The 25975-nt window shown below is 36.7% G+C and overlaps 2 protein-coding genes across 2 annotated transcripts; both read left to right on the forward strand.

Annotated features, from left to right (window-relative positions):
- Positions 1 to 595: 595 nt before the first annotated feature.
- LOC146140434 (ATP-dependent RNA helicase DDX1-like) lies at positions 596 to 9397 on the forward strand. Its single transcript, XM_083391583.1, has 13 exons — positions 596 to 1001; positions 1131 to 1292; positions 1448 to 1640; positions 1839 to 2080; positions 2399 to 2644; positions 2734 to 2838; positions 3018 to 3134; positions 4020 to 4194; positions 6259 to 6473; positions 6953 to 7135; positions 7580 to 7662; positions 8228 to 8333; positions 8573 to 9397. The coding sequence occupies exons 1-13, from the start codon at positions 768 to 770 to the stop codon at positions 8738 to 8740; spliced, it is 2229 nt and encodes a 742-aa protein (XP_083247709.1). The 5' UTR covers positions 596 to 767; the 3' UTR covers positions 8741 to 9397.
- A 2156-nt stretch (positions 9398 to 11553) lies between these two features.
- LOC146140435 (Na(+)/citrate cotransporter-like) lies at positions 11554 to 25292 on the forward strand. The gene is made up of 17 exons (XM_083391584.1): positions 11554 to 12050; positions 12115 to 12243; positions 12321 to 12457; positions 14913 to 15036; positions 15275 to 15344; positions 17793 to 17928; positions 18784 to 18811; positions 19867 to 19926; positions 20090 to 20253; positions 20452 to 20571; positions 20849 to 20956; positions 21452 to 21562; positions 21980 to 22077; positions 22244 to 22362; positions 22628 to 22789; positions 22910 to 23047; positions 23396 to 25292. Exons 1-17 carry the CDS (start codon positions 11943 to 11945, stop codon positions 23579 to 23581), a joined length of 1998 nt encoding a protein of 665 aa, XP_083247710.1. The 5' UTR covers positions 11554 to 11942; the 3' UTR covers positions 23582 to 25292.
- The last annotated feature ends 683 nt before the right edge of the window (positions 25293 to 25975 follow it).

Raw genomic sequence — 25975 nt, forward strand, 5'->3', positions numbered from 1 at the left:
AAAGCTCCAATTTCAGTTATCAAAAAGTTCGAAAAAGTCAACTCACTGCCGAAATACAAGAATATAGATGCCAATTTAAAACAAGCGAAACTCCTCCATCAGGACACTGACTGTATTAGTTCGAGGTGCAAATTTAAGGAACAACAAAGTAAAAAACAAACAGTATCATCTGACATGATATCAAACAAAATTCAAGCTGCTCATACAACACACTGTTTGGATTCACAAAAAAATGCTGAGATAAAACATTTAACTGAACCCATAGAGGAAATTCAAACTCTTGCCAATAAAAATGAAACCCAATGGTTGAACATTGATGCCAAAAGCTCTGATAAAGAAAATTCTAAAACAGTCGCATCAAAAACTTTGTTAATGAATGAATCTCTGAGTACTTCAAGTAACCACTATGACATGACAATGCGATTTGTTGCTGATTCCCAAGGCTTAATGCAGTTTGATCATTTTTCTCAAAAGCACACCTTATATGATAACAAGAATAGCATTTCTCTTGACTCCCAATTATATTTGGAATTTGCAAAGGGCATTGCCTCTGACCATCAAAGTACTCAAACAATGTGACAACTGTCAATTTTTCTTTTTAGCTTTTAATACTGTTCTTAAGCCTGAATTGCAACCTTATTTTTCAAATTGTGCTTTTATTGACTTTTGTCTGTTTTATGCTGCTCTTCACTGTTTTAAGGTTTATCTTGTACATCGTCTTTTCTAATTAGATCTAGGATCGGGCTTTTCTCTTTACCGATTTAAAAATGACTGCGTTTGAAAATTTGGGTGTTATGCCAGAAATTGGTCAAGTGGTTACTGAGTTAGGATGGCAACTCCCTACTGATATTCAGTCAGAGTCGATTCCATTGATTTTGGGAGGTGGAGATGTTTTAATGGCTGCAGAAACTGGATCTGGGAAAACAGCTGCTTTTAGCATTCCTATTATCCAAATTGTACACGAATCTTATTTAAAGAAGGGAAAAACAAGACAAGCAAAGGTTTGTTTATACTAATTTTTTGTTTATTAAATATGTTTTTTTTGCATTTAACTGAAATCAACACCAAACATATTTTTTATTTGATAAAGATTGTAGCTGTGTTTGATTTCTATATTATGTTTTCTACAGACTTCCAATAGTGCGTTATGCAAATGGCAAATGAATCCCTTTGACAGGGGATCGTCGTTTGCTATTGCGGCAGATGGATTGCTTTGTCAGTGTCGTGAGTTCAGAGATTGGCATGGCTGTCGATCAACTCGAGGTGTAACAAAGGGAAAATATTACTATGAAGTAAGAACTTTGTTGTTTAAATTATTGGAAAAGTATAAAACAATTAATTTCTCATCCATAGATTTTTACAAACACAACTACATCCACCTTTCATAATTAATTTAAGCAGACTGAAACATACCATGGTAGTGTTAACATTTTCCCTATATTTTTAGGCACATTGTAAAGATGAGGGCTTGAATAGAATTGGTTGGTCAACTGCTTCAGCCGATCTGAACCTGGGCACTGACCGTGAGGGTTATGGCTTTGGTGGAACAGGAAAAAAGTCTAACAATCGTCAGTTTGACACATATGGCGAACCATTTACGATGCATGATGTTATTGGCTGTTATCTAGACATTGATAATGGTAAGTAGGACCACATAACATTAACATTAAAATGACTCTAACAAAAAGTACTATCACTTTAAAAAATGATTTTAGCAATTGGAAGGTATTTCTTAAAAATGGTTTTAAGCTAAACATTGGCAGAAAATACCATATTGTTGCAATAACAACTGATCAAAATATATAACTGTCACAAATATATATTTATGTTTTTTAAAGGCATCATAAAATTTTCAAAAAATGGCGTTGAGCTTGGACATGCTTTTGACATACCTGCACATCTTCGCAAGAAACCTATGTTTGCTGCTGCTGTATTAAAGAATGCTGAAATAAAGGTTAACTTTGGCTCAGAAGCCTTCAAGTTTCCTCCAACTGACGGGTTCAAGGCTTTGGACAAAGCTCCTGTTAATTGCTTTGTAGAAGGAAATACCTCAGGAGGAGTTAATAAACAACAAGACCAGGTTGCTAATTGTAATTTTCAAAGAAAACTGCATTTAGTATTATACGAGGCACCTATATTTGTAGGCCCCTTTGTTTAAACAAGATTAAAATAATAATTTGGAAATTTTTTTGCATGCTTTTAAACACTATAACAATTGGTTGGTCAATAAACATTGTGAACCATTTATTGTCCAGCTGGGCCACATTGTGCATCACTGCCCCAGATATACATCATGTTATATTCTAGTATATTAGTATTTCTTATGAAACAAACAATAGCTCCAGGATTCAAAAGATTATTAAAGCAAATTCAATAACTCCATATGCAATTCGAATAGAAATCATCCAGCATAAAGGAGAATAACGCGCCTTACGCAATCGTAATCGAGCCTTCCCGCGAGCTTGCCGAACAGACAGCCAACATCATTGCGAAACTAAAGAAGAACATCACAAACCCCAAGCTTTCCGAGGTTCTCATTGTGGGCGGTGTCCCGGCAGGGGAGCAGTTGAAACAAATCGAACGTGGGGTCGACATTCTGATCGGAACGCCCGGCCGCGTGGATGACTTCATTTCTACACGAAAGGTAGATAAAACATGTTGAGATGTAGCACAGCTGATTGCCTTTCCCGTCTATACCTCCATATGACCAACTTGCCAATCGTTTTTGCGCAGGTCGACATGAGCCATGTTCGATTCTTGGTGCTGGACGAATGCGACGGTTTGCTTTCGGCGGGCAACGGTGATTTCATAAAGCGAATGCACGCAAAAATACCACAGGTTTGTACTGTTTCGCTCATTTGACCAAAGTTAAATTCTCTAGGCCTTGTTGGGCTTATTTTAACAAACATAGTCATTACAAATCACGTACAGAATTCTAACTTGAAAACGCGTTGCGCTGGATTATGAGTTTCAAAACTTTCTTTTCACCCCAACTGGAACCTTTAACATGTTTTTAGGTGAGTGCAGAAGGCAAAAGGGTTCAAGTGATTGTATGCTCGGCAACTCTGCACAGTTTCGACGTAAAGAAGCTGGCCGAAAAAATAATGCACTTTCCGACTTGGGTTGATTTAAAGGTAAGCTTTGCTGTGCTGAGTTTCTGTGTCAATTTGTTTTGTGTAATACTTCAGCAATGTTTTTACAACTTCGATTATCCTATATATAGATACATGTAAACTACGTCAAACGTTTGAATTGAAAGGAATGTCTTTTAAAACTAAGCCAAACGTTTGAATAAAGAGTTGACAACGTTAAAATTATCATTCAGTTTATATATTTGGGATTTTATTTCAAGGACACTAGTGAGAAGACTTTAAAAAAGTAGTATACTTAATTTATGTCCAAATAGGCTTTGATAAATATTGTTCAACCCCTTAAAAACTCATATCGATCTTTGCTAATAAACGGACTGCGAAATCGCAACGAAAAAACAGCTATAGATGGAATCCAGCTTTGTAAAACGAGTACGACTATATAGTTAGATAGCCACAACAACTTCGGTGATAGCTTACTCGTGTTTTGTGGTTAATGCTTTCCTGTTAACGGCACAACAAACACGTAACGTTGAAGGTTTTCCAGATAAGATCGAGGGCAACGGTAACCACTGAATCGCCAGAAAGAGATTTTCCCGTAGGATACAAGTTTTGGATATGGCTTTAGAATGTTAAGAATCTTTCTCAATAAATAAAAGCTAGTTTCGTTAGCTGGTTATACATTTCTCATTCTAACGTTATTAGCAGTTTAAGCCTATAGTATGTTTACTGTAATATTAGTTTAGATTACACCCAATTCTTAACTGCGTTATTTAATGCTTTGATTCGAGCTAGCTTTATAGGTTCGGGACGATACATATCTAACCATGAAGCTCAACAGATTGCGAGTCGTTATTCGATATTCTACTTCGCTGTGATTGCCTTATTTATAGTCTTTGCTGTGACCAGTTTATCATGCTTTGTGTGTAGGGCGAAGATTCAGTTCCCGAAACTGTTCACCACGTGGTGGTGCCCGTGGACCCAGTAAAGGATCCAAGCTGGATGGGATTAAAGAACCACGTCAAAACGGACGGGGTCCACCTTAAGGACAGCACGAGGGGCGATTCAGCCGAAAAGTGGTCTGAGGCTGTAAAAATACTCAAAGGTAGGTGAGCTGGGGATTCTGGAATACATTTGTCAGTCGTTTATGCCCGCCTTTCTTTTGTCTCGTTGTGTAGTTTCCATACAAGCTTGTTTGCGTCCCAATTGTAAAGAAATATGACAAACTGTTTTTAAAGTGGATCTGCAAAAAACTTGCATTTAGATTGGTTAATTGTTATTGAATGCCGGGCTGTATTTTTTTGCATAGATTGTTATAAATAAACCCGTTTATTTTTTACCAAGAATGAATATCTCCCTAGCTTTGAATATAAAAAGTCAAAACAATCTTATGTACCTTTGTATCACCGATGTTTTGCTGCTAAAGAATCGATACTTATCAATAAAGTTAACAAATGTTATTTATTCTAATCTCACCGGTAGGGATGTTCAAAGTAGAATATCGAATCCAATTCTGCCGTTTATTTCGGGTAATTGGAACCGATATAATTTAATGTTTTACCGCCGACCGTCGCGCCTAATTGTACAAACGCGTGTGGTAAGTTGGCCTGTCGCTGCGGCAACACATTTATAGTGCTTGCTTTAAATGTAACCTGGTAGCAGACTTGGACAACTAGATTTATTTTAGCTTTTTAAAATTAGATTAGAATTAAAATTAGAGCATTTTAGATTTTCTTAATTAGATTGGAATTAGAATTAAATTGTTTCAAGTTTTTTTAAATTAGATTAGATTTAGAATTACCGAATTCCTAAAAAAACAAATTTTAACTAGAATTTCAACTAGAATCACATTTAATTATTTACAACCAATTTAATTTAATCGCAAAGTATTCTTATAAGAATGCGAAGAGTAAATATGTGTGTGCTAATTTTGATGCCTTTTTATGCTTTTTAGACTGTAAAAATTACATACAAGTCGTTCCAACCAAAGAGTTTTAATTAAAATTCTGTGTTTTAACCGAGTCACTAAAAATGCCGTTGGACAAAGTAACATTTTTGGTAAAATCCGAATTAGATTAGAACTAGAATTAGAGCACACAGGCAATTCATAGATTAGAATTAGAATTAGCCGCATTTTGCTTTAATTCAATGAATTAGAAAACTAGAATTATCTAGTTGTCCAAGTCTGCCTGGTAGTTCAGTGTCAGCGTTTTTTCGGGCGATCAATTACCGCGTCTCGTGATAACGTGAGTCTAATAATTAAGTGTCAATCAAGCGTTATTGGGCGAGCGACTAACGTGTAATGTCTGGTGTGGAGTTGGCAAATTCCCTAAATGCGTTAAGTTGCAAAAGTAACATAGCGTTGCAAAATGTGCTGGCCGTCCACAAAATGCGCTATGGGGTTACTTAAGGTCAACTTTAGGCCAATATTCAGAGAGGTTATGCAGTTATGCGCAGCGTAATTGTCAAGAATTTGTTATGTCAATAGTAACTTTGTATTCTTTGCAGTACATTATTTGACTGCATAACAGATCATGTTAGTCAAAAAAGAAGCACTAACACCCAACAATGCTTAAAAAAACAGGACCGAATTGCTTAAGACTTCTGTGTGCAGTGTTGCATTGTACTCACTATTGGCATAAATATAAGTTTTGGCAACAACCTGGACAGTTGACATATTACAGTTTACAGAACGGCTTCAAATGACAGTTGTTAAGAATGTTTAACATATGGGAGATTTTTTATTATAATGTACACATGTTAGCAAATTGTTTGGGCGATTTATTGCTGTGATTCTGGGCCCTGTAGGATAGATTAAGATTAATCCCTTCCCCAAACAAAATCGAGGTTAAATAATTTAATAAAAATATACTAGGATTCGCTATTCTGGATTCGTTATTCTAGATTCGAAACCTATTATTCTAGAATACCTTGGGATTCTACTTTGAACATCCCTACTCACCGGTAACATTGTTGCGATTGGTTTGTGTGTATGTTTTTTTTTTTTTTTTTTTTATGTTTTTCATAAAGGCTGCGCCACATATCCAGCTTTGCTTGGGAAAACATAACTAAAACGGTTTAAGAACCAATCAACATAAAACGGTTTAAGAACCAATCAACATAAAAGGGTTTGAGAACTAATCAACTTTGTTTCTTTTTGCCGGACAAGGCGAGTACTGCGTGAAAGCGATCCGCGACCACAAGATGGACCAATGCATCGTGTTCTGTCGCACCAAACTCGACTGTGACAATATGGAGCAGTACTTTAAGTCGCTTGGCGGTGGGCCGCATAAACCAGGGCACGAGTTCTCGTGCGTGTGTCTTCACAGCGACCGCAAGCCACCAGAGCGACGCAGTAACCTAGAATCGTTCAAGAACAAATTGGTGAGCCATGTCGCATTAAGCCTTCCACTGTATATTTTGGATTGGAGTTGTTATTACAGTTTAACGATATTGCAAATCAATAAAGTAAATTTAACTATATGAGCTTTGCCTCACTTTTGCTAGTCCGTTAGTAGTTGAAAGAGGCTTACAAAAGTTGTGCGTGAAAATGCATTCTAGCTATTCTTCCTTGCCATGTAATATCACTTCACAATCAAACACCATTTCTTTTTAATGCAACATATCCATCATCTAAAACATGCAACGAAAAATGCTATAAAAAAATGCAACGAAAAAATGCTATATAAAAACTTACTTGAAGTGATAAAATTGTTTTGTTTTCTTGTTTATTTTAGTGTACCCGAAAATAATTGTGCGTATCGCTCAATAACAGACAGGCGTGTCGAGCCGAAAAACTGTCTTATTCAGAACATTTCTATCTTAACGTTTGTGAACCCTGGCAACATTGAAAAACATCTCAGGTTCGTCATTTAATCTGCACCGACGTAGCGGCGCGCGGAATAGACGTGAGGGGAGTCCCATTTGTCATAAACGTGACATTGCCTGACGACAAGCAAAACTACGTACATCGGATCGGGCGAGTTGGTCGCGCTGAGAGAATGGGATTGGCCATTTCATTAGTCGCCACGAAGCACAAGGAAAAGGTGTGGGATTTAAGTAGTTGATACTTTGGTCCTACTTATTAACTTGTTATAGTTTAATTTGCTGTATAAAACTGGATGATCTAGAACCTTTTTTGCCAATTTCACGTAAAATTCATTCTCGCACCCATAAAGGCACATCGCGAAACAAAGGGAGTAAAAGTATGTCACCTTTCAATAACCTTCAGCATTACCCAGAGCAACACGAAGTTTTGTAATACGAATTTTAATCGCTTTTTAAAGGTTGCTGTTTCAAGTTTAAACTGAAACTTAACACAATGCAATTTTACAATATGGGCATTGATTTAAAAATTGTATGAAACTAACAAAATATAACTTGTAAATTTTCATTTGCCGCTTTCTACAAATTCAGCTTTAGTGCCACTATGTAATATTGCAAAGCGATATGGATTTTTTTAACCTAATACTTTTCTCTTTATGGCTTAGGTCTGGTATCACAGCAATTGTAACAATAGAGGACGCGGTTGCTACAACACAAACCTCACCGATCACGGTGGATGTTGCATATGGTAAGGTTGAAAAATTACAGCGGTTAAATCTTAACGCAAAGGCTATGCACCGTGGGTTTTGCGCCAACTTATGACTTACTTCGACCTTTCTTCACATTAAATTCCGTACTTCGTATTAAGCCCACCACAACACATCCACTGCGATTTCGACTTAATTGTTACTACTAGTGAGGCGGAAGTCTCTGTCACATTTGATCCTAAATTGATTGCTTGTCTTTCGTTTAAACCACTGCAGCGACGCTTGATTGTTTTGTTTTGCTGGTCGCGTATCCTGTTTCTAGATCCTATTCAAGACGACAAACACGCCATCATAACATGTAGTCACCATCAAAACTTTTTGTTTAGAATATCTTAATCCAAAGTGAAATCCATTATGTCATACTATATAAACTTTGACTTTTAAAACCAATCCAATCAGCCTTTGCTGTTTTTTATTTTTCATAAAATTTACTCGCCCTAAGTATTCTCAAAGGATTGCGCGACACAATTAGCGTTGAATTCCATGCCATTGTATCAAAGAGAGTAAATGCTATTGCAACAATATTTTTCTACTTTTTTCCTGCAGGTACAACGAAAAGGGCTTGTTGGGCGAAATTGAAGGTCACCTGAAGATTACAATTGAACAAACCGCGAGCAATATGGAGATCCCCGTAAACGAATTCGACGGAAAGGTAAGTTATATGCGGAATAAACCAAACCTTACTAAAATGGATACTGAATAGTACTGTTTAAAAGGTTTTACAGGTTAGTATGGGCTTTAATTTATATCTACATCTCAGTTCTTAAGCTATAAAAAACAGTATATTAATTTTTTTTTAAATAAAAAAGTACGTTTTCGGCATCCCCGCAGTTTATTAAAACGAAAGATTTTTCCTTTTGCATATTTTTTTATACCAGTTTATTGTTCCAGGTTGTTTACGGGTCCAAAAAGTCTTCCACAGGAGGCGGTAACTACAAGGGTCATGCGGACATTTTAGCGCCGACCGTCCAGGAACTCCAGGATCTAGAACGAATTGCGCAAACGTCATTTCTAAATCTCGCAATGAAAACGGCCAATGTTTTGGGGGGCAGAACGTGACGTATTCTTTGTTTGACCTACTAGCGACGTGATAGTTTTTTAGTTTTGGGATCGCGTGTAAGGTCCTAAGAATACTTGAAACATGTTTCGAGTAACTCTTCACAATACATAGAATCCTTATTAGAAAATTCTTTGTAAATGGCCGTACTTGTCTTATCTTAATGTGGTAATCAGGTGGCACTATATAAAGAAAAATTGTATTGATTCTTCACAAGCTTTCTCACAACCGTGCTTCATCAGCATTTTACTTTGACCTAATGAATCACGGTTGTGCGAAAGCTTGTAGAGAATCAATAAAATTTGTTATTATATAGTGTCACCTGATTACCCTTATTATAATACTTTTCTTATTTTGAATAGGTCTACCATTAGTATCCTAAAAGAATTGTAGTTTTTTTTTATTTGCATCAGCTGTCGATGGTTTTGAATGCTATAGATACAAAATGTTTTCACGTTGCAATTGGGTGTATGGTGCTGGTGTTCGATTTCGTAAGTTTCAATGCGCTTTTGAAGCAAATACTGCAATACAAATATTTTGCTCGCACTACTAAATCCTTAACCGAATTCCTTACCGTTAACAGAATGTAAATCGAAACTTTTTGTAAAAATATGTTTTGCTACGCTTAAACATCTTGTCTTTGTAACGATCTAAAATGTCAGCAAGCGCACCTTTCAAAACATAGGGTGCGCTAATTGACGATTAGTTTTATTAACACTACAGATGAGCAAATCCAGTTGTGGGCTTAAGAGCGTGAAATTCAGTGAATAATAATACTTTTGAGACGTTAGTTATATAGAAATGAATAACAGTTTTTAAACCGGATTTACGAACTTAATAACAATTATGTTTTAAAAGGTTTCCAAAAATATAATATTTCTTCATTCCTTGTTGTTCAAAACTAACGTGATAATGACTTTCAAAACATTTCACATGGTTCGGGAATTTCGCAGAAAATCATTTCTGTCGATTGTAAAACGTATCTACAAAATGTGGAGCCCCGAATAAGTTGAAAATAGGAAACTGAACGTACATTTACTATCATTAATTTCCCTTTCCTTTGACATACAAGCTAACAAAGCATATCAATTTTTTGTTATTGGTGATGATGAGTTGGGCTACATATAAATTTTCTTTTAAATACACGTTTTGGGCCTGTTTATGTACTTTTGAAAAAAGACGATTGTTAAGCTTCTATTTCAATTTATTTGACTAAACTAGGCTACTCGGGCCCATTAAATTTAAACTAAGCAAACCTCGATTTGTGTTCATCTTGTATATTGCTAAATAAAAAAAAAAAAAGTGACTGCGCGAAAAATAAATAGGCTGGTTAGTTGCCGATTGGATTAACCAGACCGACACAGCAAAAAAGGTAGTCGAAATAAAAGAACATTAGAATCCAGCAAACACACAATAAGTCCCTTAAACTATGTTCAGAGAAGGTATGGGATGGTTAGGCGCCGCCATTCTGGCATCGACGTTTTTGGTCATAGTAACCTGAACGACCCGTTTGTGCGCCACTGTTTGGAGTTAAGGACGGGTATATGGTGGTAGAATTTTGGTTAGGGTTGGTATTATTGGTTAAGTTAGTGATGTAATTATGGCTGTGGTTTTGGGGGGTATGAGTAAGGGATTGTTCAAATATTGTTTAGGCGATTTGGGTCCAATTCTGACGGTCTATGTCTTATTCCAACTACCAGTCGTATATTTCCGTCTTATTCCGAATTTTGTTTGTTCCAACCTACACGTTATTCCATTTTCGGTCTTTTTGATGTCCCTATAATTACATAAAGAGCTGTCATCGTCCGTTACAAATCAACGTTCGGAGCATTATGTCTGGAGGTTGTAATTTACGTAGAACGAATATCAAAGCTGCTTATTTGTGTATGGGTTTGGTGTTCGTTTTACGTTTAAGTTTAGCGTTGTTTAGTGCTTTCTTCGCAAACCAAATATATTTTTTATTGTTGAACAACATCTTCCCATAAACTGCTAACGAATTGTGCGAACATGTTGTGTTTTAATAATTGATGATTATGCTCTACAAAGTTGTTGTAGGCCTTTGAACGCACCACCCAACATCCCTACTGAAAAGTTTGCTGATATCGCTTCTTTGTGCTGCCATCATCAATCAATTACTGCTGCTGCTGAAAGCCAATGAGTCATTCCAAAATCAAGTGTAAAGTTATATATTTAAAAGGCCAGGTCACTAGGCAACTAAGAGGCCCACCCATTCAATTGATAACTTTTTTGTTGACTTTTTATAACTTCCAAGGGTTTCTGTTTCATAAATCATTGCCTAGTTTTTCGGTAGTGCTTGAAGAATTTAAGAAGAAACTGTAGAAAAGTAATTGCAAATCAAACGCGGGTATAGTATTCAAAAATCGGTCGTTTGTCCCAAGTAATACGTCCATGTTTTGCAAGGTCGGTGAATGTTCTCAAAAAAAAAAAACACAGTAATTCAAAAAACACAGTAATTCAGTAATTGCCCAATTTCAATGCCTTTTACGTTGCGACAAAGCTCGTCTTTGGCGTACGTTTCGCGCGTCAAAATAAATTCCAGTTTTAGTGCCTCTGGGCAAACTGTGAACAACTTATTAGCTACGTAAAAGGCTTTGTGTGAGCGACTTAGCGTCGTTGCGAAGCCGAATATCCACGTCTTACTGCAACGCACGTTCGTAGGTGTGGAGAAATTCCCTTTTGTCGCTTTGCGTACTATTACGGACCACGGTATATGGTTCACAAAAGTAGCGATAGAGCGGAAAGGGGAAAAAATCGATGAGCAGCAAAGCGAGCAGCCATTCGCGTTTAGGTTCACGTGGCGATGCTTAAAGCATTTTAGTGCATAGCTATTAGTCGCTTAGTAATGTAAGTTAGTTTGACAAGGTTTAACCGAATCGGTTTTGGTGTAAATGGCAGTTTGTTATGCGACAGGCAACTGTTTTTATTAGGTCTAGTGTGGCGACGCGATGATGTCTGACGCTAGGAGCTGACAGCTGCTGTTAGTTACAGATTGGAAATAGCTGTGAAGTGTTGTGACAGGCACCTTGATGCCTTCAGTAGTAGCCTAAAGCTACATTAGTCCTTGAATCAGTCAAAGACAATAGACAACTTTGCTAATATCTTGAACGTATATTTCGTAACCACGACTGTCTTACTGATTTTCTGGTTGTAGCTTTTCTTATCAGTGCTAATACTTTGTTAAGTATGTCGACATGGCGCGAATTAAAAAAGTTTCGACGGACGCTAGTGTTAATATTTGCTCCAATTTTTCTTCTGCCCCTTCTTCTATTTCCACCGAAAGATTTGGAACTGGTAGGCAAACCTAACCATTAAAACGGGATAATGTGTTATTTAAAAATGTTTTTTTTATGTGCAGCAAATGGCGTGTGCCTACACGATTCTGTTGATGGCGACTTATTGGATAAGTGAAGTTGTACCATTGGCAGTCACAGCCCTTTTGCCCCTGGTACTTTACCCTTTTCTTGGAGTAGTGAAAGCCAAAGAAGTAAAGTGTTTTTTTATTTAACACCATCATTTTTGTCTTTCAAATTTCTTGGCTTGCTAAATTTGTTTTGTGCTTAGACAAGCGTACAATACCTTAAAGATGTCAATGTTCTCTTTCTGGGAGGACTGGCGGTCGCAGTTGCTGTGGAGCAGTGGAATTTACATAAACGAATCGCCCTCAAAGTATTGACATTTGTTGGGGCGAAGCCAAGATGGTAAGTTTCTCAGTTAAAAATCAGCCTTCACACCAAACTATTGTATTGTTGATAATGATAACATATGTCCTGTGAGGCATGCGTCTTTAGCTATACCATTTGTCACAGCTAGTTCTTAAAAGCGTTTAAGGAAAAAGCTATATTTATTTCTTAAATAATAATGATCCCAGTTTCGAATTAAACACCGTTCAAAAATATTTATTTTTTATAAATGTCATGCTCATTTGTACTTGTAACTTGGCCGTTTGTAGTTAGCCTGACATTATAGTGATATCAGAGCAAATCTTAAAGATATCGTTCTTGTGTAACAACAGCGCAACTAGTTATTTTGGGCAAAAGTACTTGATTCTACACGGTATTTACATTTTAGCAAAACCTTTGGTAACATTAGTTATGAAATATAAGTGTCGAACAAAAATCCAACCGCCACGTTATGTTGCACGGCAACACACACATTTCCGCATCTAGGGGTGGTATGCGATTTCCCGTTCCAGTTTCCATTAATTTGAATGTTTGCTAATTTAAACTTGAAAGAAGACGAGGATCTTTCTAAATTGGCATTAGAAATTATTAGTTACCGACAAAAAATTCGTAGGGAAACTATAAAAAAGCTTCACTGCGATATATCAGACATATTAATTAGTTCTGAAATAAAATACACTACACGTATTGTCAAGCGTAAAGTGACCTACACACTAACCGTCATGGGTCACTGAATGGATAAGGGTAAACGCCTCTATTGTGATATACATTGGTGACATATGATAGGTTTAGAAATAGGTATACAACTATACATATACGTTACGCCTTACGTTGCTTTGGGTTTATAGTGTCAATTTAGATAAAGCAGGTGAATTGGTTTTAATCTGCGGTAAACTGTTAAATTTCCCAGAAAGCTGTGATAAGAATTGCCAGCCACTAATTCCAACGAACGACGCTTTTTAACACACGCACTTTCGTTTAAACTTGTACCAAACTGAAAGGTGTGATCAGTGTTCCCCAATCACAGTATAACAACAATTGTGACCGCGAGGCAGCTGACTACTAAAAATGTTTTAGATAAATCCGCACAGTCATTGACTTTCGGTCTTATTTGTTTGGCAGCCTACAACGATAATGGGTGTTGCCATCTTTCCATTGTTATGGTGTTTCGTTTGACATAAAATGTGTTTCATGTTCCGCCTTGGTAATGCCCCATTTTTTAACCAATCAGGGCACTATTGCGAGAACGACACAGAACGTCTGAGAATGTAGACGGTCGAAAGGGCGTTTGAAGGGCGATTAGGGTATTTTGATCAACGCTAATATCGAAATAGAATGAAAGCAAACGGTTCGCCAATGTTTGATTGTGGAGAGTTCTATAGTTAGAAATGTAAATTAAATTGTGACATATCATTGAGTTTTATATTGGGTACTCTATGAAAGTTACTATATAACTTACTAGATTTTTTTCTCTTTGTACTGAACACCCTTTCCCTTACGAAAGCCTTTTATCACCTTCTCTTTTCTCTGTTTGCGGACCGTTGAAATGTTTCTTATATTACAGCGATCTACTATGCGATCGATAAGTTCCCTCCGTTATTCGCTTTACAACATGTGCGTCAGTCTGACGTAACACAGATGGGAATATTCCACTTGGAGAACGAAAAAACGCTGCCGGCGCCTTTGTTTACTCACGATTATGTCTACTGTAGTAAAGAATGTCAACATAGCGTTGGTATTCTGCGACGTCATGGCTTAGTGTGCCTTTTAACGGATAAGAGTTTAACATAAGATTTAGCTAGGACAAAACGTGCATTCGCGATAAGTCCTAAGGTGGCCGGGTAAGTGTGCACGTAGCCTGTTTGCTGCTCTTAGTCATCGCCTTAAACGTCCGATAAAATATATTTGTAAACCGGTTATTTCGGCGAATGCTTCAAGCCTTCCATTGGCTCACTCAAGGGGCGGATCTTTTAACGTCCTTAATTTGCGGTTCTGCCAACTGTAGTAGGCGTACAACTAGTAAAACCGGTACGCTTAAGGCCAGTATGAAATAGCTAGTGAACTAGTTTAATGTCCGGAGTTATGTAAAATAATTTTAAGCACGCTAGCCGGATACACAATTCCCGGTAATCATTAGTCAAATATTATGGTCTTCCTGTTTTGGAGACACAAGTCGTCCTTGGATTATCATTAAAAGGCAGCCCTCGGGTGATGTTGTTCACGTGATCATTATCGATTTCCTGTACTTATACGGTGGCTCGTCACGTAACGCCCCCGACACACCCACTTTTACGTGAATGGTTTTACTTATTTGTCTACAACAACCTTTAGCTCGGTTTAAGCACAGTGTGGTCCACCGACTTACCGTGCACTGGTCAAAACCCTGCCATATGTATTATATTCCCAATACACAATTTATGCATTACGCGTCCAGATTTAAACCATATAATGAAAGCATTTGTTATTTTTGTAGGCTTCTGTTTGGCTTTATGACAACAACAGCCTTTTTGTCCATGTGGATCAGTAATGTGGCAACAACGGCTATGATGATTCCAATTGCGCAAGCTGTACTTTTGGAATTGACGGCAGATAACACAGTATGTGATTTTGCTATGCCAATATTTATTAAATGGAAAATCTTGTTTCCCTCTCAAATTTAAAATAAAATAACCAGTAAAAACTGACCTACGTATGAAATACATAAATTTATTGTTTTACCCACTTTTAAGTTTTATGGTGAACTTTTTGAATCTATAACCAAGTCACTACTACCAGAACCAAACTAGGCCAGCTGTTTGGAGTAAAAATTAGAGCACGTTTTGTTATCACCTACAGAAAACGCAAAAATCTGAAACCAGCCTGGAGGAAATAAATGAAAAACCCATAACCGGAAAAGACTATGAAGGTAAGGTTAACCAATCAATCTGAAATGGAAAAACTACCCGAGTTCCTTGGCCTCTATGGCCATTTTTATCGCAAAGGTATTTTAAGAACAGTTTTCGATTTTTGAAAATGAAACGCTTGTAGGCTATGTTTAAAATACATTATTATCAAAGTTCCTTGATTCAAAAATAGCTCCTAAAAGTTTACTATTTAAAGTTCTAAGTGCCTTTTTATTCCCCCCTTACATATAAAATGTGTACCAATTACCCCCTTCCTCGACCTCTAGGCTTTGCCATCCAAAGGGGTGTAAGCAGAAACACACACACACACACAAAGGCGTATGTTAACTTCACACTATATTTGAATATACCTCAATCAATATTGTTGTATGCCGAAAGTCAACGATCACAGTTTCTCTCGACAAATGTTGCAGTGCAGTTTCTATAACGTAAACACGATTCGCATGAGGTTGTAGTCGCAATCTAAATCGAAAGGATGCACGTTTTTTGACAACGATGTGGGTTTACACTAACACAACTTGCATACATTTTATAACGATAAATCCTTCTGTATTTGAATTGTTTTTCAATGTCTTAAATGTTTTGCTTCGTATTTGAACAATTTATACCAATAAAAACTAGGCTACCTATTGTTACTAAACTGCAGTGTTGTAAACAAGTCATTTGGAAATGACTTAAGTCCCAGTCAAGTCATTCGTAAAATAACTTAAGTCCAAGTGAAGTATTTTTGAATAAATAACAAGTCAAGTTCCAGTCCAAGTCATCGGTTGCCCAAGTCAAGTCATAGTTAGAGCAAGTCAACTCCAAGTCCAGCCCTTGTCAAAAAAATAAAACTTTAAATTATGAAATCCGGCAAACTCCTCCGATTATTAGAAGCAACTCAAGTAAAAAATAACATAAAAGCAACATATTACAAGCAAATTATTTTATGTGCATAAAAATATTGGGATAAATAACGCAATTTTACAAATAATTGCTTAATTAAAACAATTTATTTTAACCCAAGTCATTTGTCCAAATGACTTAAGTCAAGTCAAGTTAAGTGATTATAACAACGCTAAACTGTAGGTTTTCGAATAGAAAATATCCCTAGTAACATTCATATACTGTTCTAATAGTTGCAATAAAAAAGGGAATTGTAAGGACCTTTTTCATAAGAGCCCAAACCCGGCAAAACTTGAAGAAGTAAACCTAAATTAACTTGTTTATCATGTGTCTTCGTCGAAATTAACCCAGGAAATTTGAATTGGAGTTTAGTTTATTTACAAAAAATAACAATATATGTGACCCCCTTGCCACTTTGTCCCAAGGTTCCAGATTCCCCTTTCCGACCAAACTACGAAATAAAAGCCTATCTTTTTCACATGAAACCGCTTCGCCGTGCGTTGCAACAAACTAACCGCGTACAGGTACTCTGCTCAAAGTGTGTTAAGAATCATAAAAAACAATCGTGTTGCTTATTGTGGCAATAGTTGGTTGTTAAAAAAACACTTGAGCGTAGCACGTGGAGCGCAAAGCATGTACTGGACGCGTGACATGCAGGTGGAGCACCACATGCCAAGCGCCTTTACCAACGTGGCGCTTTGTTCTATGAAACAGAATCCAAAACATTTGGCCCAGGCGCGGACTACTTATAGAATGTACGTCTGTCTGGCAGGTCAAATAGCATGCTATCCGAAACGTTTCGGCCTTTGTTTGGGGGTGTATCTCCTTTGTCTTATGTAGATATTTCGGTGTTTATGTTTTGTATTCGCACAATACTCGGTCTGTAGCCTACTATATGAGCAAGAGTCACCCAAGCAGTGGCGTAGCCAGCCGAAAATTTTGGGGAGGGCCAAAATGTTGGATTTTTTTGTTTAGCATTTGTAATTGTATTAACTGCCGTAACGAACACATATAACAATGCTAGCAAACCATTTCGAGCAGCAACTGACTGAGTGTTAACGCAATACTAAAAAAACAGTGAAAGAGCAAAAACTGTCTAAGTAGTAAAACTACATCACTGTATAGCAAACGTTATATAAACTACATCGTTTGTGACGTAACAATTGAAGGTTTGGCATGCCTGTGATCGATTGTTGTGATACTACTCACAAATGCTAAAAAACAAATTATTAAGAGTAAAATATTTATAAATTTGGGGGGGGGGCATGGCCCCTCAGGCCCCCCCCCCTGGCTACGCCTATGCACCAAAGTTTATTTTATGTTTTTTTTTAATATCTGTTTGACGTTTTGTGCAAGGTTGCAAGCAAGTAACGCAAGTCCAATATTAAAATACTTTTTTTAATTATTTCTAACCGTCCAAAAAGTTACTTCCAAAAAGTTAATTTGACTTGATTTAACATTTCAATTTACGACAATGTGCGAAGTTAAGTAATTTACCACTTGGCGAAATTTACGTTACGTTAATAACTCAATATAGATAATAAAAACGAAAATTTTGTGTCTAGGAAACAATCGTACTGATGTGGATCACACCACTCCCGAACATAAAAAACTCAATCGCTCACCAACTGCAAGTGTAAATGGTGGCTACTACACCTCTATTCTGGGAGAGAAAAATGGCAATGGATCCGCAGGCTCTAGGTGAGATAATTCACACAAAGGCAAAAAAAACAATGATGGCCCACCGAAATCGTGATATTTTTTGACAATTGTTTGGATTACAAATAAAGGACCATGAATATGAAATTTGATCCTAAACCTGTTTTTACCCATTTTTAATTAATAACATGCTTTGTATTGACACATTTGGTGTGTTAGAATAATATATAGGCTACTGCCATTAAACAGTATATATATTTTTTACCTTAACAAAATCAACATACAAGACACCAAACAAGCATTACACTCTATCGCAGTGATTCTCAACCGCCGGTCCGCGGACCGGTGCCGGTCCGCCAAATATATTACAATCATAAATCTGAACTACAAAATGCAAGATGCTGAAGGCTTGTCCATCAAATTTGAAACTTCGCCAGCTTCGCAATATGCAACATTGTGACGTAACATAGAGTTAATGGTCTACTTTGGACTTTATCGTACGTCACAATGCTACAAGCGTTGTGCCCAACTGTTTAGCAGGCTACAGCTTGTTTAAGTCTTAAATTTTAGGACGATTTGTATGTGAAAAACTTTAATAGAACCACGTATAACACGTTTCCATTTCTTTGCTTTCAAGTTGCAGACTTTTGTCATATTTGCATTTTGGGTTGATTTTGATTTTTGAAGGTCCACCGGTCGTCCGGTCCGCAAAATTTGTTTTGAAATTTTACCGGTCCGTAAGATAAAAGGGTCGAGAACCACTGCTCTATAGTAAATTGTACAATCTCGTCGCTATAAAAATATTGAGCTCATCAACTTATTGATAAAGTTTTTTTTGACTTTTTGTAATTTTATTTACTCTTCGTATAGCTGATAACTATAATCCTGTATTTGTAGCCCGACAGAGGAAAGCCGCAATATACTTGTAAGTATCCTACAAATAAATTATTTTGGTTATCATAAAATAATATATATACTTAATCATATAAGTCATATGTCAAATAATATAATAAAAAACAGACTCTTAGGTAGGGATGTTCAAAGTAGAATATCGAATCCTTGGATTCGAATCCAGATGAGATTCGAATCCAATTCTGCCGCTTATTTCGGGTAATTGGAACCGATATAATTTAATGTTTTAACGCGGATTGTCGCGCCTAATTGTACAAACGCGTGTGGTAAGTTGGCCTGTCGCTGCGGCGACCAATTTAGAGGGATTGCTTTAAATGTAACCTGGTAGTGCAGTGTCAGCGTTTTTTCGGGCGACCAATTACCGCGTCTCGTTCGTCTAATAATTAGGTGTCAATCAAGCATCATTGGGCGAGCGACTAACGTGTAATTTCAGGTGGGGAGTTCCCAATTTCCCTAAATGCGTTAAGTTGCAAACGTAACATTACGTTGTAAGAGGTGCTGGATGTCGACCAAATGCGCTATAGGGTTACTTAAGGTCAACTTTAGGCCAATATTCAGAAAGGTTATACAGTAATGCACAGCGTAATTGTCAAGTATTCGTTATGTCAATAGTAACTTATTCTTTGCAGTACATTATTTGACTGCATAATAGATCATTTTAGTCAAAAAAAGAAGCACAAAAACCCAACAATGCTTTAAAAACAGGGCCGAATTGCTAAAGAGCTCTGTGTTCGGTGCTGCATTGTACTTACTATTGGCAAAAATATAAGTTTTGGCAACAACTTGGGCAGTGGACATATTACAGTTTACAGAATTGCTTCAAATGACAGTTGTTAAGAATGTTTAACACATGGGAGATTTTTTTTATTATAATGTACACATGTTAGCAAAAAATCCCTTCCCCAAACAAAATTGAGGTTAAATAATTTAATAAAATTATACTAGGATTCGATATTCTGGATTCGTTATTCTAGATTCGAAACCTATTATTCTAGAATACCTTGGTATTCTACTTTGAACATCCCTACTCTTAGGTATTTACATATTCGTTTTTTTCGTAATTTGAAGGCATTACCCGGTGATGATGACCCAGTTGCCTCCACATCAATGCTCATTAATCCACAAGAGGTTTGTTGTTGCTTTGTACTGAACTGTTGTAGTGTTCTAGAAAATAAACTAAACAAGCTCTAAACGTAGTTTTACATGTGTTTAAAAGAACTTGAAAATGCATTGCAACATGACTCTTCGCTAAATAAGCATCATATCACTACTAAACAGAATTGCTTTTTAGGAATTTAAACCCGACACATTCAATCAACGAATTGAGAGGGAAAACAGAAACAAGAGACTTGCCAAAGCCCTGACAATATGCGTGTGCTATTCTGCAAATATCGGTGGGACGGCAACGTTGACCGGAACAGGACCCAACCTTATCATGGCTGGCCAGTTTAAAACGTAAATAATTTTAGTAGCACTCTAGATTTTTTTTAATTTATAATGTTTTTAAATTTCTGTTTTAAAGTAAATTGTTAGTAGGAGGGTAATACGCGCCATGTGGTAAAACACAAAGCATAAACCGTTTAATTACCCAAGCCTTAAACGTCATGTTGTTGACCCAGGTCATATATGGTTTAACATCTGTTTGGTATGCAGGACTTATCCGGCTGCCCCTGAGATCGACTTTGGATCGTGGGTCTGTTTTGCCTTTCCCGGAATGGTGATTTACCTGGCTATTGCGTGGCTGTGGCTTCAGTACCTCTTCTTAGATATCAAGTATGAAATGTACACTTCTTCCATTAGTTTATAATAAGTTTTCATTCTGGTTCCTGTATAACTTAGTAATTGTATAATTGGGGCCCTATTTTTGTAATAGGAACATTTTTATTTTATATTTTATTTCGTTTAGTTAAAAAACATTTTTTGTGTACACTTGTTTTATGTTGAGTTATACAACTGGATACAATACATTTGACTGGAATCTTAGATTGTTTTATTACTTTTCCACATATTACAAATATATCCATATCATGTATGACAAATATTGTTGCAGATGGAAAGAAATTTTTCCTTGCTTTACGAGAAATAGCAGAAAATCAGAAGAGGAGCTAGTCGCGGAACGAGCAATCAAACGGCAATACTCAGATCTCGGGCCAATGAGGTTCGTATACGTTTTAAACCGGTTTGCGGCTAATTGGATCATGGATTAAACCTAAGTTGCTCGATGCGCTAGGGAAAGATAAAGTCGCTGGTTAATTTTCTTGGCCAATGTAAAAAATAAACCTATATGTTGTTCTACTGTATTTACCTAATATACATTTTTAAAACGAAAGTTTTTCACTAAAATGTTTTTCTACGTACGCAACATAACGAAACGTGTTTTGGTATTTGTGTTTGTCAAGTGCCTATGTTTGTTGAAAAATATAGCCATGAAATTGCAATTCAATATATAAAGGTTATAATCTTACCTTAAGCAACATTTTCAAGTATTGTATTGACGTATATATTACTACCAACAAAATGAGAAAAAAATGTTGTTTTTTGTACTTTTCAAAAAAGTAAATCTGTCGCCGGTGTTCACATTGAACACTACGCGAACATACTTTTAAACATATTACAAGTAAGTATCAATTAACCTTTTTTTTTTAATTTGCAGTTTCGCTGAGATTGCAGTCCTCTTTTGGTTTGTTCTTTTGGCGCTTTTGTGGCTAAGCAGAGATCCAGGTTTTATGCCAGGTTGGGGATCGCTGTCAATTTTCAAAAAAGGGTGAGCCACAACATAAATAAATGTAACATATTATAATAAATTGTGGCATCGTGAAACCACACTAAAAGCTGTAAGCTATTTGAGCATTCAAATACTAAAGAATCGAGAGGCGCGTAATACACCAGAAAATAACGTTAATGTTGCTTTTGTGACCTTTTACCTGTATTCAATCCAAAAGGGGAGTAACCGACACACCCCCTTTTTACCTAGGCAACGCCTCTAATACAAAGTATCGTGACTAAACTCGATTGAATGTTTGTTTTGTATAACGTTATCATCTTGAGAGTGCCGATGCAAAGTTCGATGACTATGCTTTATCACATAAATCAATGAATCTATTTTTACAACGCGGTGTTTTTCGCTCTTGATTTGAGCAAACATTTTATTATGACTCACAACGTCATTGTGTTTTTATAGATACGTGACTGACGCATCAGTTGCAATGTTGATTACATTTATTCTGTTTGTTTTTCCATCCCGACGACCGAACTTCTTTTGTTGCAAGGCAGCTGAAGGTGTGTATTTGTGTTTTCTTTTAAAACATAATTTTAAAATACATAAAACTATGAAGCATAGTTATTGACGAGAGCGTTTTTACCCATAAAGCTAATCTCTTAACAAGAAAGGTAAATACTCGGGAAATTTGAATTTCGTAAACCCGGAATACAACTTTTATTTTAGATGACACTCCAACCGGTCCAGTTCCAGCACTTTTAACGTGGAAGGTTGTACATACAAAAATGGCGTGGAACGTCATCCTATTACTTGGGGGGAGCTTCGCCATGGCTCTAGGTGCTAAGGTTCGGGAAGTTTCACATTAATAGTTTAATCCAATTAGAGTATAAAAGAGAAGCGTAGCACTGCTACAGTTTAATAAATCATGTTTGCACTTCTAAGGAATCCTTTAATCCCTCTAAAATATTGGCTGAAAGTTACTTTAATTTAGATTTAAACATCAGCACAGCACTTAATTTTGGAAGCATTTTTAAGTGGAGTTTCGGATTTAATCATAACATTAAGCCAGAAATAGTAATACCCATCGGTATCATTTTTCTTTCTTGACAGGAATCAGGACTTTCAGCCTGGATCGGCCTACAAATGACACCACTAAAAGCTGTTAATCCAGTACTGGCCAATTTTATTTGCTGCCTGGTAGTATGCGCGCTCACCCAATGCACGAGCAATACTGCCACGGCGACTGTCTTTTTACCTATTCTGGCGGAATTGGTAAGTAAATTTGAAGGAATGAATGTCAGTATTGTTGTAGAAGTTTATTAAAATTTTAAAATGGCAAGTATAATTATTCGTAGAGCAAATTTTACAACTACCTAAACTTTCTGAACTTAGGGCGAAGTGCTGGGAGTTAATCCGTTATACCTCATGCTACCCTCGACTGTGATTACTTCCTATGCCTTCATGCTTCCAGTATCAACACCGCCTAATGCGATCGCGTATTCCTACGGACATTTGTCTATGATGGACATGGTACGTGCATTTTCACATTGTCGCCCTTAAGTATTGTGTAACTCAGTAATAAATTGTATGTTTCCTTTAAGACTTAGTTCGTCGTAAATCGTCTTTGGTGATATTTAGAGGTATTTTTACAAAAGTCGTACTATTTTTTGCTTATCATGATAAAAGGTTCTTATCATTGTAAACGTATACTTTATTATGCATCAAAAATCAAATGTCATATTAGGTACTTGAACAGACAATTTTACCACTCTTTGCATACCAGGCCTACCCTATATGATAACAAGTTCCGCCGGAAAAACAAAACTAAACAAGAAAGTGTTGCATCATTGAAGTTTAATTATGTGTTTGCTTCTAAAGGTAAAAGCCGGCGCAATGATGAACCTGGTCGGAATATGTATCGCAATGTTTTCGGTGCACGTTTTCGGCAGTATCGCCTTCGACGTGTTTGACAATTGTCCTACGTGGCTGCACAACGGCACTTGTTTCGAACTACAAGCTGTCAACTCAACGCTACCTCCTCTTCTTAATTCAACAGCGTTCTAGCACTATCACAGACATGCGGAAGAAATTCCAGCTCTGTACTCTCTGCACACAGGTGCCACATTTCGCCGGGCGATTAGTCTGTTGAAAAAGAGCCAGTGCTGTATTACAGTCGATAAAATTATATTTCAGGTCAATTGTACCCATTTCGGTGTTACAATTTGAGTTCTATTTAAAGTAAAACCTAAAATATTGCAGGCTTATCGTATAAGGTAAATCTGCATATTCAAAATCAAACTTGTTAGAACGACCATTTATAGTTTTTAACAAACTAAATAAGTCGTTGCTCCACACAAATCTGGTGGGTATATGTTTTTAAAGTTACACTTAGTGAAGCAGAACTGTTTTTCTTATTTTTTCTTTGTTCAAAATAAGTGCATTTTTCACAAATGAAAGCGCACACTTCGTCGAACAAAGCTTTTCCCATACAAATCGTTGTGTCTTTACCTGTTATATATCACCATAAACTATCAACTTGTATTTTCGCCGATCAAATGTGGCGACTTTGGGATGTTATAGGCCCCTTGAAGACGTCACTGTTCCATCCCCAGTTGACACATATCAAATACTTTATAACAAAAATTACTTCTGTTGTCATAGCTGAATTTGTAAATAATTTGGTGGAAATATGGTGTCATCAAACTTCTTCGATGTACAAGTAGCCGTTTTTTTTTAATAAAATTGGTACAATGCACTGGGGCCACTACTGCTTTGATGCACATCGCCATACATTTTAAGTGTACACACGTCGCTATATATTTCGTCACCGTTAATCGCTGAAATTATAACTAAAAACGAAAACATTCATAAAAACAAGGGTCGCACGTATACGTATGTATTTAGATGCGTATATAATAGTGTTCTAACTTTTTGTACAATCACTTGCACTTGTTCCGTGTAACTCGTAAAAGGCATAAAAAATATATCGTTCTGTACTATTTTTACAGCGTTACAGACTGTGTTTTGCGCCAAACTTCCAATGATAGACATTACTTGTGTTTCGTTTGCTTTAACTGTGAACGATGTTGATACGGGTGCCATTTGCTTCAAGTAACAATTTTGTCTAAACAAATGTAGAACTTTGTTACATGCGCTAAACGACAATGTAATATGCAACGAAGTCGCTCAATAGTATTTAATAAGGGTATTTATTCTGCATTTTTATGAAAAAAGGGTTCCAATTCGTTTTACCTTTTTATACTTTCTATTGTGCTCACAACAATACACAACTGTAATATATATAGCACGCACTTCGTAAAGGCAAAGGTAAACGATTTAGCTTGAAGGTAGTTTGTCGAATGAGACGTTTGGTTAACCGTTATATATCTGCAGTAAAACAATAAGACGAGAGACGTTTTCTGAACTGCAGAATTTAATGAACTTGACGGTATGTTCCCTGTGATTTCATTTTAAGCATACACAAGTGTATCGTATTTCAGTTCACCTTCGCGTTTTTTTAAACTTGTTTTACCACGTTGTATCATTTCGTACATACTAGGTTCATTTAATACTTCGGTCGCGATCCTAGTATGTAAATATTTAATTTTTTTCGCTTTTAGGGGCTGTGATAGGCGCCAATGCTCGTTTTGAATTTCTTTTTTGTGTTATTTATAAGTGAATTATATAATTTTGTCCGCGCGCTTGGCCAAACTCATGAAAACTTGAGTGTAGTGCACACACACACTGCCGAATAAAAGCTTGTGGTGTTCCTTCAGTTGATTCTTGTTTTTTTTTAGAAAATTATCTGACGATACCGCGCAGTGAGAACTTCGGAACATTTTTTTCGCGTTGGTTCTGTTGTATTTAGCTACCGGGCTTTTGCCAGCTACCGGACATGTAGCCGGCCTAAGGTTTATTGCTTTTTCTGTCTTTGAGCACTTTGAGCTATTCACATTTAATCCAAAACTAACCAGCAAGATAAAAAGTAATCAACTATTGATCAGTGTCCCATAGCAAGAACGCATTATTGTTGAACTCATACCAGTTGACCGAACTTAGTTCAATCATGTTTTCCAAAGTCACTCGGAATGAGACCTAAAATGGTCACAATCAGGACTATACAACCTTCTACACAAACAATAGTTTTAACTGTAACCCGGGTTTTTGTTTAAGGTTTGGTTTTGGTGACCGCTAAGTAGTTTTAAGAGACCGCAAGTGTTTCAAGTCTAAAACACCTTAAAAAAACACTGGTAACCACAACCATTACCCCCACCAAACCCAAACAGGGGCAAACAATACGGTGCCTAAACAGCGGCGCCATTCAAATTAAGGCGTCCAAACGTCAACACGAAAACAGCCGATGTCAGACGGACTGTCCCCGATCGTCCCATTCCCTCTCCTTGCAGTGTCAGGCGTTATTTTGAACATTTAGGCCTTTATTTCGATGAACTTAGAACT

The sequence above is a fragment of the Ascidiella aspersa genome, chromosome 6, assembly GCF_963924565.1.
Source record: "Ascidiella aspersa chromosome 6, kaAscAspe10.2, whole genome shotgun sequence".
In the NCBI taxonomy this organism is placed as follows: Eukaryota; Metazoa; Chordata; class Ascidiacea; order Phlebobranchia; family Ascidiidae; genus Ascidiella; species Ascidiella aspersa.

Excerpts from the sequence above, each read along its gene's own strand:
- LOC146140435 (XM_083391584.1), top strand. The coding sequence starts at position 11,943 with ATGTCGACATGGCGCGAATTAAAAAAGTTTCGACGGACGCTAGTGTTA. Across the intron at positions 12,244-12,320 it reads GAGTAGTGAAAGCCAAAGAA|ACAAGCGTACAATACCTTAA; the intron begins GTAAAGTGTTTT and ends TTTTGTGCTTAG. Across the intron at positions 17,929-18,783 it reads AATGGATCCGCAGGCTCTAG|CCCGACAGAGGAAAGCCGCA; the intron begins GTGAGATAATTC and ends CTGTATTTGTAG.
- LOC146140434 (XM_083391583.1), top strand. The coding sequence starts at position 768 with ATGACTGCGTTTGAAAATTTGGGTGTTATGCCAGAAATTGGTCAAGTG. Across the intron at positions 7,136-7,579 it reads CCACGAAGCACAAGGAAAAG|GTCTGGTATCACAGCAATTG; the intron begins GTGTGGGATTTA and ends TTTATGGCTTAG. Across the intron at positions 8,334-8,572 it reads TAAACGAATTCGACGGAAAG|GTTGTTTACGGGTCCAAAAA; the intron begins GTAAGTTATATG and ends TTATTGTTCCAG.